Source organism: Suricata suricatta, chromosome 8, assembly GCF_006229205.1.
Source record: "Suricata suricatta isolate VVHF042 chromosome 8, meerkat_22Aug2017_6uvM2_HiC, whole genome shotgun sequence".
NCBI lineage: Eukaryota > Metazoa > Chordata > Mammalia > Carnivora > Herpestidae > Suricata > Suricata suricatta.
The window spans coordinates 9,273,903-9,300,860 of NC_043707.1; the positions used below are offsets into that span (position 1 = coordinate 9,273,903).

Genomic DNA, 26,958 nt, shown 5'->3' on the forward strand with positions numbered 1-26,958 from the left:
TCTCTTTCTCTTGAAAATAAATAAAAAGCATTAAAAAAGTAGAAGTTTATTCTTACTTTCTTTCAGCCCTATGGCCAGCTAGTTTTGGATAGCCCAGTCCTTGCCCATGTGAATCAAAGTGCTACCCTTATTATACATGTTTTCATATTTATTTGGATTTTTTATGGTGGTATTGCCTGCACTACTCCATCAATTTATTTATCCCTGTACGCCAGACCACACAGTGCTAAGTCCTTCCTGGCGTTAGTATTGGAATCATATTTACTTTATACTTTCTTCGGGGAAGGATTGACATTTTTATTTTAATAAATGTTTTTTTTACGAACTGACTTTTTTTAAAGTTTATTTTTGAGAGACAGAGAGAAAGAGACACAGTTCAAGCAGGGGTGGGGGAGAGAGAGAGAGAGATAGATAGAGAGAGAGAGAGAGACAGAGAGAGAGAGGTGGGGGGGGGAGGGAGAGAGGGAGACACAGAATCCATAGCAGGCTCCAGGGTCTGAGCTGTTAGCACAGAGTCCGATGCAGGGCTCAAACTCACAAACTGTGAGATCATGGCCTGAGCTGAAGTCAGATTCTTAATAGACTGAGCCACCCAGGTGTCCCTATTTTAGTAAATCTTAAAGGTTCTACGCTTAGTGTGGAGTCTGATGTGGGGCTCAATTCCACGACTCTGGGATCATGACCTAAGCCGAAATCAAGAGTCGGATGCTCAACTGACTGAGCCACTTAGGTGCCCCTTGACTGGTGCTTTTAAAAATATGAAAACAGGGGTGCCTGGGTGGCTCAGTCAGTTAAGCATCTGACTCGGGGTTAGGCCATGGTCTCACAGTTTGGGAGTTCGAGTCCTGCATCAGGCTCTATGCTGACAGCTCAGAGCCTGGAGCCTGCTTCGGATTCTGTGTGTGTCTCTCTCTCTGCACTGCCCCCGCTCCCACTTGGGCTCTGTCTCTCTCTCAAAAATGAACCTTAAAAAAATATGAAAACATTTGCTTGTAGGTGCTCCCACTTAATTAAAGACATGCCCAATTCACTGACTTACAGTAGAAGTTGGACGTGATGGCGGCCAGCCCACCGCAGTGATGCCAGAAAGCATTTGGCAGGGAGCATTCTGGGAAACAGGAGACACCTCGCTGAGAAAATGGAGAGCCTGAGTGGAGCAGGTGCCCCTTTGTTTTGTAGGGATTATCACATAGCTGAGCAAAGATGAGAAGACACGAAGCCTTAGGGTGCAGGGTTATAAATCAGTGCCTGCACAGTGTCCACCATGCGCTGAAGAGGTGTTAGATGCCTGTGGTCGGACAAGTGTGCTCTGCGTGATCCAGCTGACCTGGGTTCGAAATACAGATTGTACAACGTCTCCTGAGATGCAGCTCTTGCCTAAATGTACGTCAGGTCTGTATTGTGAGTCCCCAGCAGAGGCAGCATTCTGGCCACCGTTCCCACAGTAGGCAGGCATTGTGCTGGGCGCGGGGACAGTGAAGATGCATGGAGCAGAGCCCGGGTGCCTGGGAGCTCAAGTTAGCGAGAGGAGACCTCTCTGGGAGGCGGGTCATTAACGGAGAGGTTGGTCAAGCGCCGTCCTAGGAAGCAGCCCAGAACGAGGAGGCACTCAGGCAGGCTTCCTAGTGGAGGAGTCCCTTGAGCCAAGTCTTGAATGACCAGTGGGTACAAGCTCAGGGAGAATGGGGACGTTCAAACAGGACAAGGGGAGGGTGATCAACAGAATGGCCTTTGGCAAGGCAGTCATCATAATGAATTAATCATAGGATTAGTGCCCCCTGTGGGTTTTCTGCTGCGATAGGTTGATTGGGACATGTCTGCATCTGGAAGGTGAGCCTGGGGGACTGGGTTTGTCCTGGTCACCGGCATTCCATTCCTTTTAGGGGCCAGATAGTATCTAGAGTTGGTGGCTCAGTTACTGACTTGTGCATTAGAACCAACCAAAGTGATTGTTGATATAATCATTACATTTGCCGGTGATTTGTTTAAAGGTACAAGCTGTGGTTTGTTATGGAGTAACCTAAACAGCGTTTTTGGTTTATTCCTCCTGAGATAGGGCTTTGGCTGGGCTCTGTTTTTCTATGCCTCTTTTGGCTTCTGTGGAATTTACATAGTTTTGTTAGGTGTCCCAGCTTTCAGGAAACCCTTAGATGTGTGCCTGGGTAAATCTGTAGAGAGACTGGCATGTGCACATCTCACATTTAAGGGTAACATCTGGCCAGCAAAGAGGGTTGTTTCATTGTGGGGGAGTATTCTGGGACTCCCAGTTTAAGATTAATGACTCATTTACCTACCCACTGAGAAAGGATTTACGGAGCACGCCCTGTGTACCAGACACTGAGCCAGTTGCAGGAGAGCCAATGTAGGAGCTGGAAACCAGTGTAGTTGAGGACAAGTGTCAAGTTTGGGATGCCAGGTAGGTTTCTTTCCTGTGGAGGGCCAGCTTTGGACATTGGCCGTGGTAGCCTAGAGTGCTGGGATGGATTAGTGATGTCTGTCATGAGCACAGACTGGAGAGCGAATGTGCCAGTGCTACGTACCTGCTGACGCTCAGTGAGGGGTTTCTCATGCAGGCAGAGACCGTGCGTAAAAGTGGGATATGGGACAGAGAGGACATTTGTCTTAGAATAAGCATGTTTGTTTTGGTATGGGGTGTATTGGGATCTACCTTGGATCAGTTTGGGGTTGTGTGGGTCTGGAGTACAGATGTCGTTAATTACGTAGAGTCTTATATTGCTGCGTATTATGTGCGGTCTCTGAAATGTCTCCAGCCTGTTTTTTTAGGTGTGAAATGGAGGTAGTGCCACCTCTCTCATAATGTTGGTGGGAGGAGCTAATGAAATAATGGCTATGAAAATATTTTACTACCCACGGAGCAATAACCTCTTGGAGAATTATTGCCACAGGTGTGGAGGTGAGTGGATCAGGAAATGCCTGAAGTTAGGCAAGTTGGTGATGGCCTCAGGGCCTTTGCACTGGGTCTCTCCGTCCAGGCTGCTATGTCTTATCACATCCAGGTTATAACTCCGAGGTTACCTCCATTCAGGCCACAGAATCGAAGCCTGTTTCTGCCGTGTCTCCACCTACCATTTTGCTTTATTTTCTTCAAAGTTCTCATAACTGAAATGGTCTGCTTACCTTGTTTGTGTATCCCCCTCTGTTAGAACCGTGGTGCTGACGTGGTGAAGTGGAGACATTGTTACCTCTTTGTATCCTCAGAGCTTAGATTAGTAGAGCCTGGCGCATCAGAGTTCAGGATTTCTTAACATATGTCGTATGAGTGAATGGAAAGGTCTTGAAGTCCGCAGACCCAATGGGCCTTGGAGCCCAAGAGCCCTGGCATAGCTGTTAAGAATAGGACATAGTAGCTGTGACCTCACCTCTTCCCCAACATGAACTTGAAACTCCTATTTCCTTGGTTATTGAGAAATAAATGTAATTGAATCCACGGTAGTTGTAACTTAATTGAAAATTCTTTCCATCAGCTCTGGATCTGACTTCACAATGTAATCTCTTGCAGCAAAATAAAGAACAAGAATCAGAATTCATATTGTTTTTTCAATGTACGTAACAGGCCATGAAATGATACAGTGTTTCCAATTTGGCAGGCTGGTGCATTCAATCTCCTGAAAGATAATCTAATTCCTTAAAGTACATGTGATATGAATTAGAGCCGGAACTTGTGAATTGGATACAATTAGCAGCCGGCCCCTCCCCAAGCCTAACTGATCTGTTTTGTTTTTTTTTTTTTTTGATTGGTCTCTGCCTTAGTATACTGTTACTTTTTTTTTTCAATATTTTATTGTCAAGTTGTTTTCCATACAACACCCAGTGCTCTTCCTCATAAGTGCCCTCCACCACTGATCTGTTTTTAAATTGGGTTTTATTTTTTTTCCCCCTCTGCTGGCAGGCACCAATTCCATTTCCCTTGTTTCTTGTGAATTGTTACTGTGCTTTCAGGAGTCTGATGAATATGGCCAGACTTTGTGGGGCTTCGTGGACTTCTGTGAGACGAACAAATAGGGGAGAGGTGTGTGGAGAGGCCCCAGTCAATTCCGTGGCAGTGACCTGCCTGCTGATCCAGGCGTCCAGTGTGTTCTTTCCTGCTGCGGTTTACTGCTGCGGACACACCTCCTCCCTGGTGGGGCTGGGGCTGCCCTGGGTGTCTCGCCCCCTTCACAGGTGGACTGATGAGTCGCTGGTTCTCTCGCAGGGTGACCTGTCTGTGTGCCCAGTTCGAGGCCGTCCTGCAGCATGGCCTGAAGAGGAGCCGGGGATTGGCGCTAACGGCGGCCGCGATCAAACAGGCGGCAGGCTTCGCCAGCAAAACAGAGACAGGTACCGCTCTGCCTGAGGCTGCACAGAGGGTGTGGTCTTTTCCGTTGCCCTCTTTTTAGTAACAAGTTTTCATTTATTGTCTAATCCTGTGGGACGGGGATGGGGGAGCGTGGTGGTGCAGAAAACCGTGAGTGAGGATGTGTCACCCGTAGTCACTAACGGCGCTGCCCTTTGCGGAACCCTCAGGGGGGGCGGGGTGCTGCAGGCGAGGTGCACATCTCACCAGTGTGGCTCGCAGTTGCTGGGAAATCAGCGATGTGTCTCATTCTGTGCATAGGGACAGCATGACATTTGGTGATCCAGCCTGTCTGCAGCAACAGCAGGTCTCTGGGCCACGGCTCCGCTGCCGTCCGTTTTCCTGTTGCCGGAGCATTTCCCGCGTGCCGCGCTCCTGTGGGTCTGACTGGCGGGGACAGCGCCAGGAACTGCTGACCTACCAGACTAGCTAGTCCTTGGTCTTTTATGTACGTTAGCTCATTCGCTTCTCCCGACAGCCTTGTGAGTAGCGGGGACTTTATTTTCTCTGCCGTGTGCGGATGAGGAAACTGTTCTGAGTGATCTGCTTGGATCTGAACCTACAAGTGTCTCATGTCCTAGGAAATACGTCCCCTTTCCTTCTTCCCGGACGTTTTAAAGAGTATGTTTTTTCAGACCCTGCTTGTGGGTGCTGCCCTGAGTTCCCGAATCTTGTTACTATGGTGATGTCCATGTCACTGCTGCCTGAAAGTTCGGAGGGCCCCTCGCCGTGTCTGGCCGCGCTGTTTTCTGCTGGATACGCCCTCTGCCACTCCCTGTCCCTCAGGCTGGTGTGTCTGCCTTCCTCGGGCTCTTAGCCCTCACACAGTTTCCCCTGCTCGTTCATCTCCCCAGTTGCTCCTTTTCAGAAGTGAATGTCCGTTGCCTTAGGGTCAGGGGACAGCCATGAGAGCGATCCCACCACCATTGAGTTTTCTTCAGTGCTCCTGGGTCTCTTTGAAATTCGGGGACAGAGGGGACCAGGTCAGACAGGAGCTGCCTGCAAGGGCCTCGGTCCCTGTGGGAGGCACTGCCTACCGTCTTGGTGACCTGGGATGCTGGCCTCTGTCGTCTCGGTGGCCTCCCACCCCTGTCGTCCACACGCTCGGGGCTGGCTGGTGAGCTGCTGGAGGTCGTACCTCCTCCCAGAGTCATCCATGCTGGGCCCTTGTGTGTCTCCTAGTTTCCATGTTCCTGGTCTGTGCGCAGATACCGCAGGTAAGCCAGCGTGGGCTGGACCGTGAGGCTCTGGGTCTGATTCTGTCTGACGAGGGCAGCTGCGCACATGGCAGAGGCAACCTTGGCTTTGAAGTTGGCCGCTGTGGTAAGGCGGGTCGACCCCAGGGAAGCGCTCTGCCGTGCGAGGGTGAAGGGTGAGGGTCTCCCTGGGGAGTCAGGAGGCTCCAGTTCCTAGAAGCTAAGCACCATGTAAGCAATTGCCCTCCCTCCCAGCACCCTTTCCACGTACGGCCTCTTCCCCCATCTCCGGGGCTCCGACCTTTGGCCATGCAGGAGGGCTTTCTCTGTCCCGACCCAGACTAGAATTCCTGGCTTTCTGTTACGTGGGCCTGGCGATCAGAGAGGCACCAGCACACCCGTGGGGCTGTAGCCGGTGCAGTCGTTCATGCTGCTTCCCGGTGTGTCAGGGCCATTTCTGCACCTGCATCCCGCACAGAGCCTGGCCAGCGGGCAGGTCTCTGCTTTGCTTTCTGCTGAGGAGGAGGTTCTGGGTGGCCCCCGGATAGTCAGAAGCAGGGCAAGGACCTGGCTTAGCCCGTGAGTGGCTGCCAAGGCCTTTCTTCAGTCTTGCTGTGGTGCAGTTAAGTGTTCACGGGTGCAAGGTGGTCCTTGGCTGATTAAAACCTCTTTCCTGTTACTGAACGTGTCATTGAAAACCTCATCTGGGGAGGGTGGTGGTGGGTTTTCAGCTGCTAGGAGTCAGGAAGGATCAGATCGGTGGCTGTTTGTGGCTGTTCCTAAAGCCACTGGAATGACCGTGGCAGGCCGAATGGAGAAGATGGAATCTGAAGAGGAGGGCTGGATGGAGATGAATACCGTGTGTTCCCTTGTTCCTGCTGGCTGCCGGCCTGGGCCCTTTCTGTAGCTTCACAGTGAATACCGGACCCTAGAGCTGGATGACGTGAGACCCTAGAAATCCCCGCTCCGTGACTCGTCACCCATGAGCTCCCTGGGACACCCCCTCTCTGAGCTTGTTTCCTCTTGTGGTGGGGGCTCGAAGAGAAAGTGCCTGCAGAGTCCAGGCCTCGGCACGAGCTGCCGGTGCTGGTGCTTGATGACCTGGCGGCAGCTTTCCAGGCTGGGGGATGACGCCCTAAGTTTTCGGATGACACCACAGAGGCTTAGGTAAGTGACGAAGTTGCTCACGCTCGCATAACTAGTACACAGAGCCGAGGCTCCCAGCCCACGGCAGACTGATGTGAAATCCCTGCCTCTCTTCTGGCAGGAAGCCCGGTGCCCACTGTGGCCCCTCTGCAGACCACTGTAGCCCAGTTAACTGGACTGGAAGTGACAGGAGACAGTGAATAACAGTGAATTAACCACAAGGCTGTTGCAGCAGTTCTCTGTACAGATGAAGAACATTACCTTTTGAAGAGGGAAGAATGGAGTTCGAAGTAATGACTGAACAGAATGATAGTGTTGAAAATCACAACCCAGTAGATAATACCGAGGGCCTGCTGGGGCCGGACTGCATTTGTTCATCGGGGGTCGGGGTGCCTGTTGGGCTGAGTTTAGAAACTGGTGCCCTTGTACAGTGTACTTAAAAATGTTTTTTAAAGTTCTCAACATTTAAAAATGATGAGATTTTGTGTTGAAATATGGATTTCTAGGTTTTCTTCACCATGAGGATCTGTGCTGTGGGCCCACATTTACTGTTGACCGTGCTCCTGACAACTGAGAGGTTGTGTTGTTAGCGGTCCTGCTCTTCTTACCTGAAATTTAGCAGTTTTCAAGCGTAACCACCGCTAGGATGATAGGCAGCAGAAGTCCATTTCCAGAGTGTGGAGTGGTGGTCTGTGTCACTTCTGGCCAGTTATGAAGTTGCTTTCTAGAGAGGGTTGTTAACTTCTTACTTGGCTATCACCAGAAGCCCCTTATTTTTTGTTGCCATCTTGATCTTGAGTGCAGTCTTGTCTTTGGCACGTGTTGGTAGTTTGCCCGAGTCGCTGGTGTTGTGTATGAAGAGTCACTAGAAGCTTGGAATGCTGTTCTCTTTCTTCAGAGAGGATTCCCTCTTGCTGCTCAGGCATGTAGGGCAGAGGAAGACCAGTTTCCTCCCGCCTGGGACTGAGCATTTCACCCCCGGGCTTCAGCATCTGCGAGGGCTGATCTATTTCTGCTTTTGCCTTCTTGCTAGGACTAGCTATTTGGGGTTTCCAGCGTATGTCTGCTTCCTAGAGCTGCCATCACAGACTTCCAGACCCTGGGGGGCTCACAACGGCCGAGAGAAATTTACCGTTCCCAGTTGTAGAGGTCAGGAGCCCAGAATCTAGGAGTTGGCATGGTTGGTTCCTTCTGGATGCTCTGAGGGGAGTGTGTTCCCAGCCTCTGGTGGTTGTCTGCTGTCCCTGGCACCCCTGCTTGTCGCTGCTTCACTTGAGTCTGGGCCCCGGTCTTCCCATGACCTCTTTCTTCCCTCTGTGTCTCTGTCTCTGGGCCCTCCCCGCTCCTTAGAACAATAGCCTTGCAGGACTTAGCCCTGTCCTCCTCCAGTGTCACCCCGGCTTAACTAATTACATCTGCAGGGAGCCTTTTTCCACATAAAGTCACATTCTGTGGTTTCAGATGGACAGGACTTTCCGGGGGACACCGTCGAGTCTGGCCCACATTGGATCCCTTGCCTGTTTACCAGTTTCCATCCTCCTCTGCTGGTTCTAAGCTCTAATTTTTTCCCTTTCAGACCTTGTGGAAATTGTGAAAGCTCTGTTTAGCTTCTCATCAGAACTCCAGCCGGGAGAGACCTCAGGGGCCAAGTAAGGCCCTGCATGTAGGACTCATGTCTCTGGACTTCCCTTCTCTTCGGGATCTGAGTCCTTTAAGTCTTTCTTGCCTTTGTAGCAAGGTCCTCAGTTTTGTTTCAGTTTAATAACTGCCTAGCATTTTCACTGGTTTTTGTGGGAGAGGTGGTCTGATCTGGACTCCTCTTCCAAAGCTGAGAAAGTGGCCCCTTGAAGTGACACTATTAGGGTGTGCTTATTTGTGTTGCTAGATCGCCCCCTTCACGTGTGGCCATCTCAGTTACATTCCCATAAGTCAGGCGCCAGGTGTTCCTTCTGTGATGAGCTGTAGCCCGGGACACGGGCTGCGTTCGCAGATTTCCTCCAGTTTTGTGAGGTTTTTAGACAGTACTTGCTCCCCGCCGGCCCCCATTCTCTAGTTTGTTTGTCTGTTAGATGTTTTTGTTTTGTCTGTCTTTGTTTCTGGCTTAGCATTCTTGGTTCATTCTTCTGTTTTTTGACTTGGGGAGTTTTTACCCAGACACCCCTGAGGTGTGAAGTGTTGGCAGGGCAGATGTGCTTACAGACAGTTATGCCACCAGCTCAGCTTTGTCTTGCCGAGCGTTGCCGGCGGGTGTGGGGCAGTGGCCATGCTCAGCTGAGATCCCCTCCAATAGATTGTGCAGACAGGCAGGTTGTCCAGGACCCAGAGATGCTGGGGATGAGGTTACCCAAGTGTGCCTCCTTTAGGATTTAAACCCCAGACGTGAGAGCCTGCTTGTGTCTGGGAACAAGGAGCTGGTTCCTCTTTGATGAGTGGCTGGATTTATCTACACCAATGATTGATTCGGGGGTGGGGAGAGGGGAGCCAGCATTGTCAGAGTCTGGGCCTGCAGTCTGTGTAGCCTTCCTCTTGCAGTTAGGCCGGTTAGCGTGAATGATCACGGCAGACGTTGGGTACTCCTCTCCCAGTGGTTCTGCCCCTTCTTTCTTGCCTAGAGAATTTTGATTTTGTTCAGATGTTGGGTGGCCATGAGCGTCAGGCTTGAAGCGAGTTGCAGGGGGAGTGAACCCAGATGAGGCCAGCCGTAGAAATTATCCGCCTGCTCGTAGCTGCTTTTGGAACAGACACAAAACCCAATTGAGGAAGGAGAAGTCTGCCCTGAGGTTCGGAGGAAATTCCTTGCTACTTGGATGGAGACATAAGAGAAGACTTATTTTATGGCATCGGGTTGTGGCTTGAGACTGTGACGTTTTGAACTTTGGCAGTGATTTTGTGATGCGGGGGTGGGGGGGTGGGGGGGTGGGGACACCTCTGAGGACAGAGCAGCCCAGGACGATGGAAAGTACCTGGCTCCTTGGTTGTGTCCCTGAGCTGCTGCATTAACTGACTCTAGACCTGCCCTACCTCTGGCCTTAGTGTTGCGTGTGGGACACAGCATTTCCTAGTGTTTTAAGCCGTGTTGAGTCAGACTCTGTTGACATGCATCCAGACACACCCTAACTTAAACAGTAGAGAAAAGCAAGACAACTTAAAAAAAAAAATGTCAGAGGCCCGTGTTCCAGAAATGAGAGGACAGTTGTGATTAGCACCTTAAGCTTGGAAATAACACGTGGATGTTTTCTTCTTTGGGATTAATTGGCTGACCAAGGCGCGGCTGCCTTGTTCGCTGGTGACTCATTCTGAGCACCTCCCATGAGCCCGGGGATTCGCTAGCCCCTCTGGTCATGACTTCATTTTATTTATTTATTTTTTGATATTTTTAAAAATTTTTTAAAAATTGTTTTTAAATTTATTTTTGAGAGACAGTGTGAGCAGGGGAGGGTCAGAGAGAGAGAGAGGGAGACACAGAATCTGAAGCAGGCTCCAGGCTCTGAGCTGTCACCACAGAGCCCGACGTGGGGCTTGAACCCATGAACTGTGAGATCATGACCTGAGCTGAAGCCGGCTGCTTAACCGACTGAGCCACCCAGGCGCCTCTCTTTTTTTTTTTTTTTTTTTGAAATGACCATGGATAGTGAATGACAGTGTCCCCATTTTATAGATGAAGAAGATATGGCTCAAAGAAATGAAATTTTTTTCTTAATGCTCCTGACCTAATACTTATGCCAGAGCTGGGATTTTGACTCACATCTACATGATGGTGATTCTGAAGCTCCAACTCTTTTATTCATGATGGCCTGTTTCCAGGAGGAGGGCTCTCTGAGAGATCACCCATTTGAATTCATGAGTAAATTAAGCAGCAGATATTAAGTTATGATCACTTAGGGCAGAAGTCAGCAAACTGTGTCCTGCCACCTCTTTTTATAAATAAAGTTTTATTGGAACACAGCCACACACGTTTATCTAGTTTGCATGGCAGCTGTTAGGAAGTTGTGACTGAGGCTTTTGGTCCCATAAAGTCTAAAGTATCTAGTGTTTGGCCCTTTGCGGAACAGGTTTGCTAATCCCTGTCTTTGAGAACAAAGTCAGAGGATTCCATTTTACCTTACGACATCATATTCACATATATGCTGTCTGGATACCCCTCTGGATGGTAAGCTTTGAGGCTGCAGGGTGCCATGTGCGATTTACTTCCTCTGGACTTTCCAGCTCCTAGCAGAGTGTCTGGGAAATATATCAGTACTTCAATAAAAATATGTTCATATATACGATACTTCAGTTTGTGCAGTCCTGTCTTTCATGATTCCTGAGGCACCTTATACCAGGATCATTCCAGAGTGCTACCAAGGAGAAGGGCAAAGATTGGTTTTTAACGTCACTAAAGATGAACTAAAAGCGGCAGAGAGCTCTGCGTAGGCTTGGCTTGGGATTGGAGGGCGCTGCAGATATGCAATACCCAAAGTGGTGCATATAGAATGCGGTGCGGAGAAAGGAATTATTTTTCATTGCCCTGGGGAAAGGAGAAAAGAGCCGCTGCAGCCCGCGCCTGTCTCCGTCCGTTTGGGCTGCCAGAGCAAGACCCTGCGGACCGAGGAGCCTATGAACAACAGCAGTTCTTTCTCACCGCTCTGGGGTCTGGGAGGTCCAGGGTCAAGGCGCCGGCCTGGTTGAGTGAGGCCCTTCCCTGGCCCATAGCCGGTGCCTTCTCCCTGTGTCCTTGCAGGGTAGAAGGAGCAAGGGGCCCCCCTGGAACCTCTTTCCTAAGGGCACTGGTCCCATTCCATGAGGCCTCCACCCTCATGCCCTACACACCCTACCAAAGGCCACCTGTCCTAATACCATGACTTTAGGGGTTAGGATTTGAACATAGGGCTTCTGGGGGACCCGTTCAGACCACAGCAGTGGCATTTCAGGGCAAAAACCTTGGAATTTGCTGTTTTTGTGAGTCACTAACGCGTCATCATGAGGTGAGGTGTTGGCGCTCTATGACAGGGTCATAGGCTTGGTTCAGGACACACCAGAGTCACACTTGCTGCTAGGAAACGCCTGTCCTGTAGCACGAAGCCCCGTCTTCCCTGTGCGTTGAGCAGCAGGGCCCCTCTGACGCTGAAGCACTGTGTCCCCTCTCGCTGCGGCACCACAGTGTCCTGGTGTGCGTGCTGCTGCCTGAGCATCCTATCATTTCTGCACCCTCTGATATTAAATATCATTCATCTCCGGATTCTTCTGTCCGCTCTTGTTTCTGTACATACACGTCGGAATTGCTTGGTGAAAGCTGCCGTCCATGTGTTGATTACTCAGTGTTCTCCACCCCCCACCGAGCCCTGTCTTGCTTGTCTCTGTTTGGATGCACCACAGGCTTGTTGCAGGTCCCAGGATGGAATCTCCCTCACCTCCCCTATTTGCTCCTGTGTTCCTTGCTCAGCAAATGGCGCTGCCCTTCACCCAGCCTTCCCGACAGCCCTTGGGCTTCCTCGCAGCCTCCTTGTCCTTTCTCTCTGTCCTGTTTTGTCCTTTGTCCTTCCGATTCCGTCTTCTCTAATCCACTCTGCACACTGGGCCGGGTGGGGGCAGGGCTGTCTTCAGGGACCAGCCTGCTCCCCCACCTCCTACTTAAAGTTCCATCATGGTTCTTTTTAGAGTTGGGACAGAGGACACACGCCTTGTCGTGGCTTCCAGGGTCTCTCCTTACCAGCTTTGTCTTTCTCTGCCCTTCCTCTAGACCCTACTACACGGCCAGGGCTGCTGTGCAGCTGGCCGGTGAGACATGGGGACACTGGTATCCAGTTGATAAAGAAACCATGACCTGAGCCTTATGAGTTCCCCTCCTGCCACAGCCCCTGCCCTGGGGGACCCCTGGGACCTCTTCAGACTTCAGCTACCAGGGCTTTAGTGCTAGACTTTCTGGGGGGGAAGGTCGTCAGTACCACTGTCTTTTGCTCACTCTGTGACCAGCTTGGATGGTTAAATCCTAAACTGTGAATGGCCTTCTGGATTCTGCAATCCTGAAGCTGTCGGGTCTGGAGGTGTTCTTCGTTCTTACCTTTCCACTGCCCTCCTTCCTCCCCAGCCCTCGCTCCAACGCTAACTACTCACACTTCTATTCTCTCTCTTTTAAATTGTGGCAAAAAACATATAACATTTTAACCATTCTCAGTGTACACACTATACGGCCGTCATCACCACCTACCTCAGAACCTTCTCACCTCTCCATGTTCAAGTCCATCCCCATTAAACCCCGAGTCCGTTCTCCCTGAGGACCCTGGCACCCACCATTCTGCTGTCGGTCTCTGTGAATTTGTCTTAAGTACTTCCTGTAAGTAAGGGGCGTGTCTACTCCACACCCATAAGCCTTATTTCATTTAACGTAATGTCTTCAAGGTTCGCGCCTATGTAGTGGGTCAGAATTTCCTTCCTTTTTAAGGCTGAATAGTATTCCATTGTGCGTGTACACACACACACACACATACACACACACCCCACTTTATTTATTCACTCCTCTGTGGACACACACCTGGGTTGCTTCCATTTATTCATGAACATGGGTGTGCACTGAACTACTTGAGGCTCTGTGTTCAGTTCTTCTGGATAAATACCCGGAAGTGGAATTGCTGTGTTGCACTTTTTGAAGAGACACCACACTGTTTCCTGTAGCAGCTGCTTCATTATCCATTCATTCCTGCTAGCAATGCTCAGGAGTTCCAATTTGTCCACATCCTAGCCAACACTTGTTATTTTCATTCATTACTTAAAAACAGATGTTATTCTTTTTCTTTAAGTGTATTTTATTTTGAGAGACAGAGCACGAGAACGTGCGGGGGAGGGTCAGAGAGGGAGGGAGAGAATCCCAAGCAGGCCCCACACTCAGTGTGGGTCCAGCGCAGGCTCGATCCCACGGCTGTGAGACTGTGACCTGAGCCAGTATCAAGAGTCAGGTGCTTAACCAACTGAGCTATCCAGGCGCCTCCATTAATTTGGTTTTTGACAAAACCCATTCAGATGGGTGTGAAGTGGTATCTCATTGTGGTTTTGATCTATTCTGTCTTGAAATTTCAAGGTTCTCCCAAAAAAGTCATTCATGAGCTCCTCACCCAGTTCAGCCGGCCCGTGCACATCCTCTAGGTGTCTCCTCCTTCCTGCCCTCTCCCCGCCCTCACACCCCTCAAGGCAGTCTGGAGTCCTTCTCGCATCAAACCTATTTATGGCACTATGTTTTCTTGACTCTCTCTCTCGATGGTCAAGGGCGGGATCTATTTTTGCTCTTCCTTGTAGTCCCAGTGTGCAAGGTGCCTGGGCACCAAACTGTATGTTCAGAATAAGGACTCCAGGACCCAGACTTCAGGACCTGCGGCTCATGGCCCTGGGAAGCCAGACCCCACCCTGTGCTGTCTGTACGTCTTCACGGGCAGCTGGAAGCAGGTGGTATTAATATACACCCTGCTGTAAAATTAGAAAAACTGACTTCCTTGATCCTCAGTGGGGGTTTTTGAAAATGGTTGATTGCATTTAGCTCAAAGCAGAATTTTATATTTTGCTTCATTGGGGCACCTTGGGTAACCATTTCATTTCTGAAGAAGAGTATTTTTGGAGGAAGCTTCGTGTGCCGGGAGGAGCCTGGGCCGCCCTCTTGATTGTGTGGGGAAGTCCACTCCCCTCCCTCCCACCCTGTGAGGTTTTCAGTTCCCTCTTGGTGCTTCTCTGTCATATTTATGAACTTGCAAATCAGCTAGTTCTGGCGCAAAGAGACCTTGGAAGGATGTCTGTGGAAGGTGTAAAGAAAACAAGTGAGCTCTGTCCAGGGCTGGTGATAAAAACGTTGAGCCGCTGGTAGAGAACTGCTGGCCTTCGGGAGAAGCTGGAGCCTGAGTGCTAGCCCCCTTGGGCCAGGTGTTAACCTGTGAGCCCCTTGATTACAGGGGTGCACAGGGCCCTGGGAGGGTCCTAGACGGTCAGGGTGGCTGAGGGCTAGGGCGACTGGCTACTTACTACATCTCAGCATATAAGGATCTTGTATGGCTGGACTGATGCCTCGGGGCCACATGTGACCTTTGGCTATTTTTAAAAGGTGTTTCATTTTATTTTTTAAAAATTATTTTTTAAATGCTCAGGGTGGGTGGAGTCCAAAGCAGGGCTTGAACTCAGGACCCTGAGCTCAAGACTTGAGCTGAGTTCAAGAGTGAGATGCTTAACTGCCTAAGCCACCTAGGTTCCCCTAAAGGTGTTTGATTTTAATGTCTAGTAAATGAAAACTCAGATTTGGCCTCAGAGCTGTCAGTTTTGAATCCGTACTTTTCTGGCCTGTTGGATCCATCAGTCCTTTGCTTTATTCCCGTTGGCATGAAAATGACTCTTCAGCAGGGGAAGGGGTACATCCCTAAAAGGAAACAAGATCCAAGCTTAGAAGGCCTTTGTGTGGCCTAGAGAAGGTTCTCCCTTTTTCCTAAAGGAGGCGCTCTAGACGCCCGTGTACTGTGGGCGAATGCCAAGTGCACTCCCCTGCGTGGTTAGAGCTCAGGACTCCAACCTCAGATGCTGGTGGGGGCCAGGCAGGCGGTGGAAATGAGCAAGTCAGGCCGGTGAAGGGGCCCGGGCTGGTGGAGACTGAGTGGCCTGGCCGCTGGGAAGTGTGGTCTGTCTGGGGGTTCAGGAAGGAGGAGATTTCAGTGAGCAGCTCGCGGCCTGTGACGAGGTGGGGGTTCAGTCTGCCACACAGAGTGTTCAGAGGCCGTCTTTATGGACTTCGAGTAGAGACCTAAGGGAGGGAGGGAGGCAGCCATACTCTTACCTGCTGGAAGAGATCTTACGTAGCTCAGCGCACTGAAAAGCCTGTAGTCCTTTGCCTGATTGCTCTCAAATTTACCCTGTGCCTTCCCTGCAGACTCCCTTTCCCAGGCTCCCTTGCCCACTGTCTTCCCGCTTGTCCAGAGGGAGGTGGGATGAGTTTAGAAGGTGGGAGGAAAGGGGAAGCCAGAGTGGGTCTTCCCGGCCTCACATGGCATCTGTGGCTGCACCGTGCTTCCTCTGTGGTCTGTGGAGGTCCCGTGCGGTCCGCCCGTTAGGCCTTGATCTTCCGGGTTCACTTTCTTCCTTGTGCCTCTACCCCAGTCCAGCTGTTGCCTGGCTGGCATGTACTCAGGAGGAGAATTGCTGGGTCATCCAGTAATTGTGTTTACTTTTTGAGGAGCCACTCTTTTTTATTTCAAGATTTTTAAAAGTTTATTTATTTTGAAAGAGAGAGAAAGAGAGAGAGGGACAGACTGAGGATCCGATGCAGGCTCTGTGCTAACAGCGCAGAGCCCGATTCGGGGCTGGAACCCACGAACCGTGAGATCATGAGCTGAGCCGAAGTCAGACACTCAACGGACTGAGCCACCCAGGCGCCCCTCAGTTCTTACACGTTTAACACCCCTTCTTCTGCTGTTCCTCCGGCTTCAGGGCTGGATCGGCTTCCCGACGTTGGTGATCTCTGTGGCCTCACTCTTCTCTTATTTGGCCTGCAGCTCTCGCAGAGTGTTTGTAACAGATGGCGTGTGTTAAGCCCCTTCGCTGGACGACCTGGTGTGGTTTCTGGTCATGGCTGGGCGGGCCCTGAGGTGGAGCGTGCGGGGCGTGTTGGAGGAGCGTCAGGCAGACCAGCGAGGCTGCACAGGGTGGGGTGGGGGGAGCGGAACAGGATGAAGCCCACAGGTGGCGGGGGAGCCCGGCCACAGATGGGCGGTACACAGCGGTGTATCCTCCTTGTCTTGCTTTGTTTTTCTGATTGCCACCTGCCTCCACCAAGATAATTGGCCCTTGTTCTCTGGAGTCAGTAGGGATGTTTAGTGTTTATCTATCTATTCATTTTTAGGGAGATGTTGGGGAGAGGGGACAGGGTCAGAAATGGGGGGGAGAGAGAGAATCTCGAGCTGGCTCTGTGCTCACTGTAGAGCCGAATGTGGGGCTCAGTCCCATGACCCTGGGATCATGACCTGAGCTGAAAGTGAGAGTCGGATGCTCAACTGAATGAGCCCCCCAGGTGCCCCGGGATCTTTAGTTTTCATACTTAAATAGACTGGAGTCTTCAAACGTGGTCCAGTAGCTGCGATTAGTGTGCATTTGTTCATTCTTTAAAGATGTACCAAGTTCTGATTTAACTAACTTTAAAGTGGCAGATTTTATGTTAGGTGAATTTTAGCACAAATAAAAAAGCCTGAGGGGGGCGCGCAGTGGGATGCCTGGATGGCTCAGTCAATTTGAGCATCTGACACTTGATTTCATCTCAGGTTGTGATCCCAGGGTTGTGGGGTTGAACCCTCTGTCTGGAGCCTGCCCCTCTACCCCACTCCCATGTGCACTTTCTAAAATTAAAAATAAAAATCTGGAAGTGGCTAAGTTATCTTTAATTGGCAAGTTTAAGTTTTTTTCTAACTGAAAGAGAATGTAACAGAAATAAAGGCAATCTCATCTCTATGAAAAAAAAAGTATCCGTGTAAAATGGTTTAGTCATCCTTGACAGTAGTTTGGTGGCTGCTCAAAAAGGTAAACAGGGGCGCCTGGGTGGCTCAGTCAGTTAAACGTCCGGCTTCGGCTCAGGTCATGATCTCATGGTTTGTGGGTTTGAGCCCCGCATCGGGCTCTGTGCTGACAGCTCAGAGTCTGGAGCCTGCTTCGGATTCTGTGTCCCCCTGTCTCTCTGCTCCTCCCCCACCCACACTCTGTCTCCTTCAAAAATAAACAAGCATTAAAAACACTTTTTGGAAAAGGTCAGCAGAATTACCATATGATCCAGCAATCCCCCTCGTAAATACAGACCTAAAAGAATCAAAAGCAGCGTGAACTCAGACACTTGTATACAAATGTTCCTAGAAGCATGATTCACAAGAGCCAAAGGATGGAAAAAAGCCAAATGTCTCTTGACAGATGAATGGATGAATCAGAGGTGGCACGTACATGTAGTGGGTTATCACTCAGCCACAAAAGGAAAGAAAGTGCTGATAAATACTGGAACACGGGTGATCCTTGAATGCGTGACGCTCAGTGAAAGTAGCCAGACGCAAAAGGTCCCACGTTGTATGCTTCTAAATAGAAATATCTAGAATAGTCACATTCACAGAGACAGAAGTAAAATAGAGGCCCATGGGGGGAGGGGTTTGATGGGTACGGAGTTTGTTTGGGGTGATGGAAAAATTACATGACGCTGATGGTCACACAACATTGCGAATGCACTTAATGCTGCTGAATTAATACAGTTAAGAACGGTTAGTGTGGTGAATTTTTTTTATGTATGTTTTACCTCAGTTTTTAAAAAGCAAAAAAAAAAAAATCAAGTTTATGTACTTTGTACATGTCTTTATTCTGTGATGTTTAAACCGCACTTCCTGTGTCTTGGTCTGGCAGCTGGGTGGGGGGTGGCCGGGGGACAGAGCTCCAGCCCCTGACTGGGAGCTCTGCTCTGCTGATCCAGTGGTGTTCTGCGGTCCGGCTCGTCCAGATTTGGATGTGACTGGGTCTTGGGGGGCCCCTGTGCTCACCTATGTCTGAGGCCGGAACAGGGGAGTGCTTGCTTGCCTTTTGCTCCTGGAATTGTTGACAGCATGTATGGGTGACTGTTAGTTTTTTACTTAAAATCCATTTCCTGTCTCTTCTTTGGCTTAACAGAACCTGGGTTTTGCCTGGGGCCGCGGGAGGCCTTGCAGGTGGGGTTCCTGGGTGGTCATACCAGTCTCCTCTGGATCTTTTCTGGGATTCCTTACCCTGGCCTGATTAAAAGGGGGTGATGGGGCTGGTTTTATCCCGTCCTCTTTCGTTCTGCTCGGATTGTGGATGTGATGCCCGGAGTGGTGGCCGAGCTCTGGGACAGCGAGGGGAAGGCCAGGAGCTTGGAGACTCTGCCCGTGACCGAGGCTCTGAGCCAGCTGCCTACCTCCAGACTGAGAAGTAGCAGCAGCCTTTCTTGGTCTCTGAGGAGCCCGGCTCCCTGTCATCTGGGTTTCTGTTTCTTGTTGGGCTGTGCTTTTTTGTTTTCATGTATTTTTGAGGGATGCACTTGCCACTCATAGGCGTGTGGGCATTGCTCGGTGCCCGGCGTGTCTCCTGCCCCTGTGAGCGTCAGGTGACTGAAGAGCACACTCTGTGTCACGGCATCAGGCTGCTTCTGCCTGCAGGTGTGACACAAATCAGAGACGTCAGCCAGACAGGGCACCTCTAACTCAAGTAACTAAGGAAGCTGGAGGGTGAGCTGGGTTCAGGGGCTCACCAGCCCCTGCACCTGTCTGTGTGTCTCTGCCCTCCTTCTGTCTGGGCGGGTGTCCTTCCCAGGTGGGCGCACTCCCAGAGAGAGGGAGGAGGAGGCCCAGGTGGCGCCGGCGCACACGACTTTTGGAACTCCTGCTAGAGCAGCGGATGGCACCCTCTTCCTTGAGGGTCATGTAGTGGGTACGTGGGGCTCTGCGGACAGCTCCCGGCTAGGATGCTGCGGCGGGGAGGCAGCCACAGACGGGGCATCTGCAAATGGGCACGACTGTGGGCCAGTAAAACGTCACTTACAAGTAGTGGGCCACGTCTGGCCCTTAGACCATTGTTGGGTGACCTCAGTTCTAGAAGACACCAGGTCTCTCCTCTAGTGGTTCACGGAGAAGTTGTGGAGAGCACCCTGTGGTCCAGCGCTGGGAGTTGGGTGAGGCCAGTGAGGCCCTCGCCGCAGCCACAGAATTTATGGGGGCACCGAGAATTTAGCAACCCACAGAAATGACATCTTCATGCAGTAGTTTTAAAAAGTCAGGATGAATACAGAAAAAGAAATCATGAGGCACAAGTTATCACCCAGGGCCGGGACGGGGTGGGGTGGGGAGCGAAGCCAGTTGGGGTGCACACCCTGCTCGGCCAGGTGGTTGTCCCGTCTGGTCACCTGTCCACCCGGCGGGAGGGGAGCCTCCGAGGCAGCCAGATGGAATGCGGTTCTCCTAGGAAGGAGGGACGCGGCTCCCGGAAGGAAGGGGGAAGGGAGCTGCCTGCCTGCTGTGGGGCCTTGGCAGGAAGCACGTCACACATGAGCTTTATTTTCTCATTTCTTCCCCTCATCACAAACCTTAAAGGCAGGCAGTGTTATCCCCATTTTACAGACGAGGAAAGTGAAGGACAGAAGAAATTGCCCAAGGTCACACGGTGCCTGAACTAGAATTTGAGTCAGGGTTTTTGTCCTTGTCCAAAGTGTCTCAGCCTCTGTTAAAGCTGAGCCTGTTAGAAACTTTGCCAAGGGCCAGGGTGTAGGTGCCCTCTGAGCACTCGCCGCAGTGCCCCCTACATGACTCTCGTTCGTGTGGGCAGATGGCTTTCAGGCGTTTGGGGAACCAGAAGCCCTCACCCACTTTTGGAATTAGCCCCTGGTTTCAGGCAGTACAGGATCGGTGTTTATCCCCAAATTAAGTTAGGGACACCGCACGCGTTAAGTGGCAGGGGAGGGGAGGTGCACTTGAAATAGCCCACGTGAATGCTGGCGGGGCAGGCGGAGTCCTGCCGGGAAAATTCTTACGGCATCGCTCTGGCAGGCTCTAGAAGGATTCTGTAGCACTGAGCCATTTACGAAATTGAAAGGTGAGAACACACGTTCAGGTGTTCAGGGCGCCTTCAAGGTCAGAGGGAGGTCACAGCAGTTCTCGAGAAAGACCGGATGCAGGTGAGAATCACCTGATTTGAGTCATGACACAGAGGCAGATGGTTGTTCAGCATGTTTCTTTTTTTTTAATTAAAAAAAATTTTTTTTAACATTTATTTATTTTTGAGAGACAGAGAACAAGTAGGGGAGGGGCAGAGAGAGAGGGGGACACAGAATCCGGAGCAGGCTCCAGGCTCTGAGCTGTCAGCACAGATCCCAATGCAGGGCTCGAACCCATGAACCGTGAGATCATGACCTGAGCTGAAGTCAGACGCTTAACTGACCGAGCCACCCAGGCGCCCCTGTTTGGCATGTTTCAAAACAACACACTTGTTCTTGTTTGAGAAGGTAGTCATTTAGCAAACGGTGGTGGTCTGGGCACCGTGTTCAGGCTCTGCTTCCCTTTTCTCCCGTCTCCCCGATACCCCTGGGTGAGTCTGCGCTTCGGGGCTTATTTGAAGGGAGAGAAATCTGAAGCTTAGTGTGGCTGAGTGAGCTGTCCAAGGTCATTCTGTGGATTGATGTCTCACTGTTGTCTGGCCTGCTCGACCGGAAGCTTGTTTGGGATGAGTCCTTGTTGGCCACTTCGTCGCCCACAGCCTTGCCCGGCCCATCAAGCAGTCCAGGTGTGCCTGGGAGGCTCAGTTGGTTAAGGGTCTGACTTCTGATTTTGTCTCAAGCCATGATCTCCTCATTTGTGAGTTTGAACCCAGTGTTGGGCTCTGTGCTGACATCCTGAGCTTGCCTGGAATTCTTTCTCCTTCTCTGTCCCTTCTCTGCTTACGCACATTCTCTCTCTTACTCTCTCTCAAAATAAGTAAACTTAAAAAAACAATGAAAAAAAATGCAGTCCAGGGGCACCTGGGTGGCTTATTTGGTTAAAGTGCCTGACTCTTAATTTTGGCTCAGGTCATGATCTCATAGTTGGTGAGGTGGAGGCCTGCATTGGGTCCCTTGCTGACAGCATGGAGCCTGCTTAGGATTCTCTCCCTCTCTCGGCTCCTCCCTTGTGTTCTCTCTCTCTCAAAATAAATAAGTAAAAGGAAGCTCAAAAACAAAGGCAGTCCCTGCTGGCGGAGCTGAACTGAATTATTCAAGCGGGCATACTAACCTGGGATCCAGTTTTTGGAGATGCATGTATTTGCATTATTTCACAAGGAAGGTGGAAAGATCACGTCTAATTCTCAGAGGCGTCTGTAAGCCTGTTTAGCTTCTGGAGTAGAATCCCCGTCTGTCTGCAGAGACTCTGCATTTCCCCCTTGTGAGAGGAAGCAGGTGTGGACATGACCGTGCTGGAGAAGGTAGAGCCCTCCCTCACCGCGCAGGGCTCTCTGTCTGATTTAGCGGCTTGCAGTCAGGCGGCTCCGAGGTCCCGTTCTGCGGTGCCGCTGACTGACCGTGTATCCCTGGGCAAAATGACCACATTGGCCAGGCTGTGGACCTTGTCTTTCACACAGAGACGGCTTTGGTGTTTATGAGGACTGAGGTCAGGTGTAGAGTCTTTGGTGCGGGGGCTGGTACTTAGCTAAAATGCTCCATTCACGGTACCGGCTGTTGCTGCTGTTGTTATTGGCAGCATGAGAAAATGTTGATGAGCCGCTGTGAAGAACATTGATCACCAAATTAGGTACATACTAGAACTAAAATTAAAAAATCTGTTGTGTGTGGATGAAAAAGGCAGATGTAAGGAGTACATTGACTCTTCTGTGGATAAAAACAAACTTTCTTAGCTTTCCCTTAAAGCCATAAATCTGTTCCTCTCTTAGTCATATGGAAATCTTTTTGTAAGGAACTAGAAATGAAGATAGTTATGTACACGAATGTTCAAAGCAGTTGAAGTAGGAATAACTGACCATATATCATGTTTCCAGCAGAAGAGAAATAGTTCAATTATGTTTAACTGGGAAGCCATCAAACTTGTCTTCAAAGATCTTTAATTTTTTTTTCAATGTTTATTTATTATTGAGAGACAGGGAGAGATAGAGCATGAATGGGGGAGGGGCAGAGGGAGAGAGAGACAGAATCCGACGCAGGCTCCAGGCTGTAAGCTGTCAGCACAGAGCCCGATGCTGGGCTTGAACCCACGAATGGTGAGATCATGACCTGAGCCGAAGTCAGATGCTTAACTGACTGAGCCACGCAGGCGCCCTGAATGTATTCTAAGATCTTTAAATGTTATAGGAAAATGTCTGTGATCCAGACAAGTAAGGAAACAAACCAGGATTCAAAATTGCACTCTTTGGTACCTCTCTTTTTCTGTGCTAAGGAAGTAACTCGTTTGCAGTCCTCAGAAATGTTTGGGGATTGTCACTCTAAAATGATGCCCGTCCCAGGCCGAGTGCCATGGTGCCTGTTCCTCTCTCCGCAGAGCCGGTGTTCTGGTTCTACGTGAAGGAGGTCCTCAGCAAGCACGAGCTGCCACGCTTCTACTCCCTGCGCCACATCGCCTCGGACGTGGGTCGCGGCCGGGCCTGGCTGCGCTGTGCCCTCAACGAACACTCCCTGGAGCGCTACCTGCACATGCTCCTGGCCGACCGTGGCAGGCTCAGGTACCGGGTGGGCGTCGGGGGAGGGGGAGCCGAGCACTTGGAATTGCGGAGCCCGACTGGCCGGGTTTGCATCCCTGTCTCCCCGTCCAGGTGGGCAGGTTCCCCTCTTACAGTCCCCTTTGATTCAGCTGTGCCGTGGGCACGATTGGTCGGAAAATAAGTGACAGAATGAGAGCTCAGAAAGGGCTCAGCAAGGCACCTGCCGACAGCACGTGCTCCATAAGCGTTCGTGATTATTTAGGTGTGGGGTGCAGACAGAGCTCTGCCCAGGAACCGTCCCAGGATTTAATCTGGGCTTCTTTCAGGCCCGGAATTTCTTTCTCATTTGATACTGGGTGTTGGGTTCTCAGTTTCATGCTTGTCTTTCCTTTGTGCTGGGCTCTTTAGAATTCCTTCTGTGGGTTTTTTTTTCTTTTCTTTTTTTGAGGTTAATCAACCCGAAACTGACCGAAAGAAATAGAGAAGTTGTGTGTTAGGGTCAGAAGTCAATTGTTATTTTAATAATTCCCATTTTATGTTGTTTTCTTTTTTTTTTCTTGATCGTAGACATACAGCTCACTCCATCAGTTAGTACAGGTCAGTTTATGCTGCCAAAACAAATATCATAAACCCCTCGGTGGCTTGAGGCAGCCATGTTTACGTCTCCCCCGCTGTGTGTCTGCCGTGGATGCATTGGGGTTTCCCATCGTAGGGTCCCAGGCTGACACAGGCTCTGTCTTGACGTTGCTTCCACGGTTGCCGAGGTAGGAGAAGGGATGTGGTTGAACAGAGCACTGGCTTTTAAAGCTTCTGCCAGAAAGATCCTTCACTTGCGCTCACGTTTCATTGGCCAGCAAGTCACATGGCCACAGCATGGCTCAGCAAGATGGGGGTTCCTGGCTGTCACACGGAAGTGGGGAGAGGGCACCGAATACGGGCCAACCGTAGTGCGGTCAGCCACGCTCCTTTCAAAGCCCTGGGACAGCGCTGTCATTGTGCTGTGCTCACGACGTCGATGGTATCTCTGTGTCAGTCGCCGTTATTAACCACCCGAGAATGGTGGACAAGACCTGTCGTTTTGATGATACAAAGGGACGGTGATCCATCCCACGCGGCTCCCGTGAATAGCCTGCACATTGCAGTGCCCAGATCCTCAGCAGTGAGGATTCGATTCCAGGGAATTGATTCCATTTAATTCAGTGAGCGGGCATTTCATCAGGACTGTGGTGCATGCCCATGATTTTATCTGCAGCCACGCACTCTTTGGCTTGTCTCCTCTTCTGTTTTTTTGTGCTGCTGTGGTCGGCTCCCCACCGGCAGTTTATGGGTTCTGGGATTACACAGCCAGGCTCTTACCAGTACTCCTCAAGCTCTCCCGGTGATGATGCTCGTGGCGCCTTGTCCGGCTGGACGCTCAGACACGAGTCTGAAATGGGAGGCATGGGGACCGTGTGCTGGTCGGGTCTGAGCCGGGGGGCTGTGAACGTCTGTGTGCCTCCCTGCCCTGCCCCAAGCATTAAGCGGTTTTAGTTGAGGAGAGCACACTCCTATTCCTTACATCTCCAGGAAGCTCCTTCTAGCCGATCATTTGCGAGTAGTTCAGAGCTGTCCCGCTCCATTTCTGGTTCGACCGTAACGATGAACAGCCGAAGCGAATCAGCTGCTCATCCCAGTCGGACTTAGCGGAATCACTAGCTGCTTACCCAGCCAGGTGTGGGAAAACCAAATTCACCTTCACGCCTGGGACATGGCTTCGATTTTTAAAGAGTCGCGGTCTTGGAATTGGAGCACATTTGCCCTGCCAGCTCACATTCTGCTGGGTGAGTCTGTTGAAAGTGGGGCATTTCTTTTGTCCTCTCAGTTGTCCTCAGTCACTTGAGCATCCCATCTCCTGCTGAACTGCATGTCCCTCACCACTTTAGTGGGCTTCAGTCATTTGACCTTCGAGGCCATTAGTTGAGAGTTCTCCGACCTGGCGGCCAAGTCAGGGGTTGAGGATATTGCTGTGGTTTGGCAGGCGTTGGATAAAGAGCCGGGACATTGTGCTGGGAGATCTGCTTCCGAGCCCTGCGTGCACCATTATTGCTGATGACCTTGGACCAACCCTGTAGGCCTTGCTGACCTCTTGCTACTGCCATATAGATTCATGGGGCCCTCTTAACTTCCTGGCTCTTTCCAGGGATAACTTGGGCTTTTGGGTCTGCGGCCCAAGCAAGTATATACAAACGCACTGGTTGACAGAGCTATGGAATTCTAGACTTTCTTTCTGAAGTGGTTTCTTGCAGTAGCTTGGTCAGGGGACCCTTGGATTTCCTGCGTGTCTCAGAGACGTTCCTTGAGTGAATGCCACTCCTCTGTTCGTCCCCGTCTCCTTGGCTTCTTGATATAAACACCACATTTACATCACCCATTTCAGTACACTTGAGCTCAGGGGGTCAATGAGGAAGTCATCGGATATATACATTCAGTCCTTTATAACCAGAAGGTTCAGCCCAACAGAGACCTCGGATTCTCACTCTGGAATGACCAGGCACGGATTTTCCAGGGAGCCATGTAAGGGAATTAATCTGGCTGATGGATGCAGAGAACCACTGTTCAGAGCTTTTTCCCTTTCCCTTTCCCTTTGCAGTGCTTTTTATGAAGATTGGTCTTTTGTGATGGATGAAGAAAGGTCTAGCATGCTTCCTACCATGGCAGCTGGTAAGCCTGGGCCAGGCCACGAGTGATGGGTCCCTGAAGCATGGTGGACAGAGTCGGCGACCTGGGAGGGAATTCGAAACTCCAGGGAATGCCGTGATTTTCCCGGTCCCTCGCTGACTTAATGAGTCACTTGCCACTATCCTTCCTTTGGTGAAGTCCATTTACGTTGAATGGAGACCATTTATGTTGGACTGGATACCCTAGCAGGGAAGCCTGGGGGTGGGGGCTTGGGCTGTGGCTTTGCCAGAGTAATGTAACGACCTGGGGATTTGGAAGCAGGAGACCTGCCTTTGAAGCCTGGCTCTCCCCCTTCCTGGCCGGTGACCTGGGACAGTCCTGTGAGCTCTCTTACTCTTACTGCCCTGCCCTGTACAGCAGGGGAGTGCCTTGACAGGGCTGTGAGAGAGCCGCATGTGACGAAGAGTCACAGACATGGTTTGTCAGTGTGCGATCAATGTGGATCAGTGTTGGTTGGTGAGTCGTTGGATTGTTTATTATTTGATCTCACTCAAAGAGCGAGCTCAACAGAAGTGGGTAACCTGCTTCTTTCTTTCAAATCCTTCTCTGCCTCCTTGTTTTTTTTCTTTCCTGATGGTTCACACCAAGGCTGACATATTGAGAGTCATCTCAGTCTTGTCCATTGATGAGGAAAAGTCAGGCTCTGACCACGAATTCCTGTGTATGCTGGGGCAAGCTTTTCCCTAGAGAAGTAAAAGTAATGATGTTGGTGCACATTTTTGATTGCTTGCTGAACTGAGTGTTTTTGGTAGGTGGGTGTCTTTAATACCCTGTGAAAGACATAATGTTGTCCTCCCTTTGCAGTTAAGAAAACCGAGCTCAGGTTGTGCATGGCTTGAGCAGAGCCTCCTCGAATGTGCGAGTGCTGGGATTCACTCCAGGCCCTCTGAGCCCAGGGCTTACGTCTTAGCCTCCCCAGGGCTGACCTCTTACTTGTCTATCACAGACAGGGAGAGGGTTTGGAAGACTCACCTCCTGCTATACCTGGTGTCTACTGACGCCATTTTGGGGGAGGTTGATTAAGACCAGCCCGTCCCATCTTGTGTGCTCTGCAGTGCGCCCCGTGTCTATCATGGTGGGGGTGTGGCCTTCCCACGACAGATGCTTCCGACTTTTCTCGTTTTTTGGGCAGGTCTCAACTCTATCCTCTTTGCAATTAACATCGACAACAAGGATTTAAACGGGCAGAGTAAGTTTGCTCCTACTGTCTCAGACCTCTTGAAGGAGTCCACGCAGAACGTGACCTCCTTGCTCAAGGAGTCCACGCAGGGCGTGAGCAGCCTTTTCAGGGAGATCACCGCGTCCTCTGCTGTGTCCATCCTCATCAAGCCCGAGCAGGACACGGAGCCCCTGCCCGTCGTGTCCAAGCACGTCAGCACCGGTGAG

General features: G+C 50.8%; 1 protein-coding gene across 1 annotated transcript in view; it reads left to right on the forward strand.

Annotated features, from left to right (window-relative positions):
- SNX29 (sorting nexin 29) overlaps nucleotides 1–26,958 on the forward strand; it is a 173,090-nt gene that overhangs the window by 38,613 nt on the left and 107,519 nt on the right. Inside the window, exons 4-7 of the mRNA XM_029949831.1 lie at nucleotides 4,214–4,338; nucleotides 22,695–22,875; nucleotides 25,484–25,554; nucleotides 26,705–26,953. Coding sequence (XP_029805691.1) covers nucleotides 4,214–4,338; nucleotides 22,695–22,875; nucleotides 25,484–25,554; nucleotides 26,705–26,953 — 626 coding nt within the window. The remainder of the gene's footprint in view (nucleotides 1–4,213; nucleotides 4,339–22,694; nucleotides 22,876–25,483; nucleotides 25,555–26,704; nucleotides 26,954–26,958) is intronic.